Source organism: Rhopalosiphum maidis, chromosome 3 (assembly GCF_003676215.2).
Source record: "Rhopalosiphum maidis isolate BTI-1 chromosome 3, ASM367621v3, whole genome shotgun sequence".
NCBI classification, from domain to species: Eukaryota; Metazoa; Arthropoda; class Insecta; order Hemiptera; family Aphididae; genus Rhopalosiphum; species Rhopalosiphum maidis.
Window position 1 is genome coordinate 1334767 of NC_040879.1, and position 7915 is coordinate 1342681.

The following is a 7915-nucleotide window of genomic DNA, read 5'->3' on the forward strand; positions in this document are numbered from 1 at the left end:
CCATAGTAAAAGTATAAAGAGTAATGGACTATAATATTATTATGAAATCATATTATATTTTCGGCGGCAGCAATATTAATAATTGGTAATTTGACGATCTATAATCTAATACATAAGTATCCATCTGTCCATAACGGCCAATAAATGTAGGTTGAAATGCTAAACGGCCGCGTTAAACATTTTGTCAATATAGTGTTTATCTACTTGGCAGGACCCGTAAGTATACTAAAATATATAAATACAATGTACTTAAATGTTAGGTCAATATACCAAAATATGATGAATTTACGTCGTGGAGTCGTACAATTTAGGACGACATTTCAAGTGTATGTATAAACCTATCGAATAATAATATAACATAATCCTATTATAATATATAATATTATATACTAGAAAATTAGTGTGAATGCTGCACAGTCAAGCATCGAGAAGGGGTATACAAGTTCCGTATTACGAAATATTATTGAAATATATAATTTCGAATACATCGTATCTTTTGATATTTAATATAGGTAGATACACACTCGACGTTTGTCGTCCAGGCATCCGGTTTCGGGCATCCAACACGGTCACCGCCGCCGAAACTCCCCTGTAAAGATGTATGTGTGTTAGTGAGAGTGTTTGACATTGTGCGCATGTCTGTATTTGTTCGCAGTACTTGTCGATGAGGGTGGTTGAGTGGGCTGACCGATCGATGGGTGAGCAGGAAGGTCGGAGGGCAGTTCACCGAATAGAATTTCAGTTCACCCCCGGTGCTCCGGTAGGCTCCTGTCCTTATAGGCCTTCAACGCGTAATCGGTGGTGGAAACAACCACCACCACCACCACCACTTCGACACCGAAGAAGCCGCCGCCGCAGCCAGGGCATAAAAGGGGGTGCTTAGGAGCGCCGATCGTCATTTATGTCTCAATAGTCACCTTTATTTTCAAGATTACTTTTTTCGTGTAAGTACTTCGCGATTTCCGAACATAATTTTTTTGTCTCGTGACATATTTTTTATACTCTCTTGCCTGTCGTATATATTTTATTTAGGAATTTTTCCAATAACATTTTTCGTATCATTTCAGCTCTGCATCAACATGAAATTATCTACCATTGCAATTTTATTCGTGATTCTTGGAGTCGCTATCTATATACAAGCCATGCCGACCCATGATGCACCCGACACGATTCCGCAGACAAAACCGGTAGAAGCGCAGCATCAGTTTCCAAATCTAGAAGGTAAAAATTATAATCTTTATCGTTATAAAATATTTATAGATATTATTTTTTGTGCGTGTATATTTATATTTATTGTTAGACTTATTAGTTTATATAACCATTACCAATATTATTATTTTTATTTTATACCTTATTGATTTGCTTTTAATTGTATATATTTTTTTCTAATGTGATTGTTATAAATAGTGCATAAACACATTATACAATCTAATATTTCACAATTTTACTCCACTAAAAATACAAAAATAATAATAATGGTAAATCGGCAATAAAATAATATAATATGCTGAGGATATTAGCTATTATATATACTTGGTAATATTTAATTTTAAGCCGTATTATACCAGGTAGCAAAAAAAAATTTTTTAAATGTTTAAAAAAAAGTTGGAAAATGATTCATTCATTAATTTATAAACATTAATAAAATGTTCAAACGACCAGTTTTCCATTCTAAATAAAATGATAAAACTTTATTTTACATTCTTAGAAATTATTTAAAAATATTTTTAATATTTAACAATTGTGAAAAAAAGCATTTTTTAATATTTTAAAATGATATTAAAATTGGAACATCAATAAAAATACTATTTTTTAGAAAACAGTAAAAAATTTGTAAAAGATTATTTTTTCAAATACAATCGTTGTGATTTTTTTCATAGTAAACTCAGTCACCAAAATTGTTTTTACGTGAAAACGTTTTATATAATATGTTGCATGTGGGTACGAGAGAAAAAACAAATATTGCGCTAACATAGTTTTAAATATGAAATACTTAAATGTTTATTTATTTTTTATTAACACTTTGGCACGAAAATACCTATTGCTTTTATACCTATCTCTCCAATATTGTCGAATTTTTAAATATCGCTTCATGAATATAAATTATGTTAATCTAATAATATATTTACAAGTGATGGGTGAAAGGAAAAAGAGGTGCAATTGGAATTCGGATCCAACAACAACAACGGCAGGGTACAGCGACCCAGATTTTGGACATCCCCCTAAAGCCTGGGATCCCGTCGAACCATTTGCAAAAAACAATAAATACTTTGGAACGACACGCAGCCCAATAAGAAGAAGGAGGTCTATGGATGGCATGAAATTCAATTACACAATACTTAAATAAAAATACTCATAAACATTACATGTAATTAACAATAAATGTTAAATTATTAATAACATTGATTTATTCTACTAAATAAATTTATTTATACATAATTAATTAATAATTGACTATTATAATTGATTCTGTTGTCTATTTAAAAATCAATATATAATATAGAGGTATACTTCTATATTCCGTAGAACATAGGAAGTTATCAGGTGTACTATGTGACAAAAAAAAAACCAATTTGCATTTATTAATTTCATTTAGTTTTAAAAATAATACTACTAATAGCAATTGAAATTTCAAGAATTATTTCCCAAAAAAGAAACAATATTGATGGTAAACATCAAATTGTTTTTCGGATTGAATTTTTTACAAAAAAAATTATTATTCATCAACATCATCACTTTGGTAGCATATTAATGAATGAGCAATATTAATTAATGAAGACCTAAGATTTTAACCAAACAGATATCTTTTGGGTCAAATGACGACTTCATGACTTGATCGTTGATAGAAATATGTTGAAGGATGTCTAGACAGTTTTTTGGCCATTTTTTAAGCTCCAGCTTACCTTTAGAATTGAGTGTTCTACAAACAGTAAAAAATGTATTTGAAACGGAAATATTCGTCAAATGTATCATATGAACGTATGTTTTTTAGTGATTATGAAGTATTAGCTTAGATTAAATAATTGAATGTTTAATGTGCAAAATAAGTATAATTTTTTAAATCTAGTTGTGAAGTTTCCAATACACTAACTTGAGAAATCAGTTTTTTATAAACAGTTTAAAAATATAAATTGCTAATGTTGGTCTAAAATATTATAAAAACATATGTATTTAGTAATTATGAAGTATAAGCTTAGATTAAATAATTGAATGTTTAAAATGCTAAATAAGTATCATTTTCTTAATTTAATAGTATAGGTTTCAAGACACTAATTTGAGAAACGAGTGTTTTATAAACAGTTCAAAATATGAATCGGTTATATTTTCAGATTCGTTTTTTGTATAGATGTAATGATTCCATCATTGCATTTAAATCTAACACATCCATTATAGTTACCTTATCCCCACCCCCACTATACAGCAGAGCGAGTTATATATTTTATATTGCGCACTACAGGATAATAGTACCTTAAGCTACTTAAAAATACTATACCTATTATATACATTTTATTATAAACACATAGGTATACAATTCACATAACCATATGTATTATTGTATATTATTTAAATTTTCATGTCCATATTTGTTGTTATTCAAAGATAAGTATTATTATATAGACAATAAGTTCAGATAAATACATTAAATAATATTATGTAACATTTTTCTGTGATAAGATTTATATTATGTTAATTAATTAGGCTTCTGGAGTGTAATAGTTATCCAACACTCAACTAATAAAAATCAATATATAAACTTTATTATGTATTTTGGTAAATAATATGCAGTATAAAGAAATGCTGTTTGTTAAATTTTGCTCAAGAGTAAATAAATTATTTGATAATTAATAATAATAATGAAATTAATAATCATCAATAAGTTTTAATTTATGACCTCAATTGTTTATATATTATACTAAATATTTGAATGTAATCTGCAGTTTTGAAATTTGAATAATTATATTTTACTATTTTTGAAAAAATAATTACCTACCTCGTGAAACACAATATTATGTATTAAAATTATAAAGATCATGTATTAGCATTTAGCAATGCCCATTAATATTTAATTCTTTGAATGAATTCGGTACATTCAAATAGTATATAATACATTAGTCACATAATGAAATGTGTAATAATACACATAAATCGGTAATTGTTGACATTGTTAATTGTTTTACGATTTACATTTTTTTACGGTTCAAAAAGTTGAGTGACTACTTTATTTGTATGTTTTTGTTTTTTTATCAAAATATTAAAATCATAATACAAATCAGGATTTTTATAAAATAATAATGACCGATAAGATGTTTTTATTTGTTATACTTTATTGTTTATTTCTACTTAAAGAATAGAAAACTATAATTATTAATTGTTATTTTTAATAAAGGGATTAAATACTAATGATTTATTTTATATTTGTCTTGCCTTCTTTACATAATATTGAGAACAAAATTTAATAGGTTCCTTATATTACTTAAATTTTAATAAAAATGTATCAAATTTACCGGTAAAATTACTTGGTAAATTACCAAACACATTTTTTTACGTAAAATCCACATTACTAGCTAATCTTTTCTAAAAAATAAAATAAAATAATATAAGGTATTATTATTATTATATTATGTTTGAATTAAATTGATTAATTACTTGACTGGGTGCTATAGTGTACCTAATAAATGAGGACCATTTGAATAGGAAATGTAAACAAACTAATTGTAAATGGGTATATATAGTATTCAAATCACAAGGTAACAAAAACAAGTTCAGTTATAAATGTTGAATTCTAGGAGCCATGCGTTATGCGTAGTACATAGAAACAATTTACAATAGTGTCAACACAGGTTTTATCTATGATCATATTATACAGGTACAGGGGTATCCTGGTCGTATGTATGAAATCAATAAATAAAATTAAAAAGTCTTATGATTATTAAACCACGAAATATTTAGCGATGCTAAAAATGGCAACAATAACTTAATTTACTTAATATACAAAGAACTAAATATAAAGTTTATTATATAAAGATTTTTCTATTAAATTTTCTAATTGCTATTTCACAGAACGTAATTAGATTTTTTAATCTAATTTAATTGTGGAACATGGAGAGGTTTAAAGTTGTTAGTGAATATTGACATATTATACATTAATACGATCAATCAAAAAATATTTTTTATTCTTAAACAATGTCAAGTTAACACATTTTGACGGCCGGTTTCACGAATCGAATCTTAAATCACACACTCATAATCATAAAAAAACAAAATAAAAAACATTATACAACACAATATTTAAAACAAAAAATAAAATTATATGATATTTAACGATTTTTCATGGTTTGATAAACAAGTCTGGAGCTTTTGATTATCGTACAAACAAAACATTTAAATATTTACATATTATATTGATATTATACCCAATCGCACTATGCTATATACTTTAAAAATTGAAACTTATACAGTTATACATATATATTATATAGTATCCATTTTTCACCTTCAGAATATAAACAAAATAATACGTTTTTTTTGTTTCTATTCCGTGATTAACAGTTTATATGATTTTAAGTTAAATAAAATACCGATAGCGTGTTTAAAATACGTCTAAGACATATCTATTGATTCAATATAATGAAATAGTTTGTATTTTGCTTACACTTGAAAAAAAATATATTTTTATGAAATATGTTAAGCTAACGGCTGTATGTAGATATTGTATACGCATTTATACATCTGCACAGATGGTACGCAAAATTTTTTGGTGTGTTTGAAAATCGACCACCCACAATAAGGTATTATTTCAACACCAATGTATTATGAGACATATTTTGGTGAAGTCTACAGTGGCGTCGCAAAAACGACGTCTTTGTTAACATTCTATATAGTAGTGGCCAATGGACATATTATTACAATTTCTATAACAATAATAAGAAGGCGGGTGTCTTCTAATATATTTTTCCGATCAAAAATAATCAATAATGGATTTAAAAATACAATACATACGAATGTGGTATCTTTTAAATCACGTTCCCTTATATGGTGAAACAGAAATGTACATTCAATTATTTTATATAGAGCGGAAATGCCTTCGTTTATTATACATTAAGTATGGTTTGGTGAGTACTACTATACCTATCCATATTGTAACAACAGTGGAATTATAATGGAAACATTGAATATACGATAATAATATAATAGAACTCTAGCTTATTTTTTTCAACAGGCATCTTTTGTCATAATAGTAGCTTATTTCTGTTAATGTATAAGCATAAAGCACAATTGTCTCAAAGGTATGTAATTTATTGATTTAATGAAATATTATATATTATCATTTACATTATATACAATATAAAATTATATTACAATTTAATACAGTATCTTCTTATAGGTACCACTGACCTTTTGTGGTAATACAATCATTGTATCCAATATTCATTGTCTACAACTGCATTTATCTGACACTAATAATATATTGATTTTTAATATATATTATTAACTAAATAATAAATATACCTACTAAAAATTATATCTAACTAATATTTAGTTAATTATTGTAACATTTGTAATATTTAGGCGTGATATTTCAAAATATTAAAATATGAGTTATGATGCATCTTAACATGTGCTATGAGGGGGAATTTTTTAATATTTTATTTGAACAAAAATGTATTATTATAAATAATTTATTGGTTTAGACCTATTTAACAATTTAAGGTTTGCAATATTATATCTTATTCATTGTGTTTGCGCTATGCGCAATAAGCGCAAATCAAAAAATTATTATTATTATTATTTTAATTTACCTAATATTATTACCAACTTATTATTTGTCACATTAAAATTGCTCGTTCATCGGCGATTGCATGTCTGGGGTTTCGTGCATATGGTCAGTCACAGAACACGGCACCGGCCGCGTGATAATAAGAAGTCGAAGGTTGAGAGCAATACGTGAGGTCCGAACATTTTCTCGACTTTATTATCGAAAAATAACCAGTTTAATGCACTGAAAGCAACGAGTAACGACCCGTCTCAATATATATTTCCAATAATTCGTTTCATTTATAAAATGACCCGTCAGTTACCAATTCTTAAGAGGCCATAGGGCATTGCATAAAACGTCGAAAGTAACAATAACACCTAAATTGCAATACGTATAAAATACGTAGCTATGGTACAAATACCACCCACATGCAAAGAAGACGGTTACACGTTCTATAAGCAAGAATTGTACAGAGATCGATTTATTTTACTTATTGCTATACAAGGTAGAATAAAGGACCGAGAAACACAATGAAGACGACAAAGTCTTTCAGTGCACGTGTGTCGTCTGCATATATATGTATAAATGGTACAGGGGATTCAAATGTCCGACTGCGTAACTTTGTTCGAAAAATATATTGCTTATCGAAATAATATTTCGGTACCTACGTCGTAGAATGTATATTGTTAAGTAGGTCCTACCTACTATTTTAAAAAGTTTCCATAATAGTGCACGTCGTGCGATGTTCACCGTAGAAAAAATCATTGTCGCCATCATCCGAGTATATAAATCTTCATATTGTAAAAGGTAAAATACAAAAGTGTCATTTGTATAGGTACATTATTATTATTGTACTTGGTGGGTCTATATCACAATGGGTGTCAAGATTCTGTAAGTATACTGCACTATACAGTATATAATAATATATTAATATATATTATATGTATGAGATCAGGCCTCTACATCGGCCACATCACATTTTCGGCCCTGGTACAGAACTAAATTCGAGCTCTTTTTTAATAATAATTAATTTTTTTATATGAATATACCTTAAATACTAGTTTTGTGTATTGATTATAAGAGTGAGATAATTGAAAAATAAAATACCAACAAATATATAGTTATCCCTTAAGAATTAAAAACATGATGTGTAATATC

The 7915-nt window shown here is 27.3% G+C and overlaps 1 protein-coding gene across 1 annotated transcript; it reads left to right on the plus strand.

The window, feature by feature from the left end:
• Nucleotides 1-1079: 1079 nt before the first annotated feature.
• On the plus strand, nt 1080-2347 carry LOC113560071. Its single transcript, XM_026965850.1, has 2 exons — nt 1080-1221; nt 2133-2347. The coding sequence occupies exons 1-2, from the start codon at nt 1080-1082 to the stop codon at nt 2345-2347; spliced, it is 357 nt and encodes a 118-aa protein (XP_026821651.1).
• The last annotated feature ends 5568 nt before the right edge of the window (nt 2348-7915 follow it).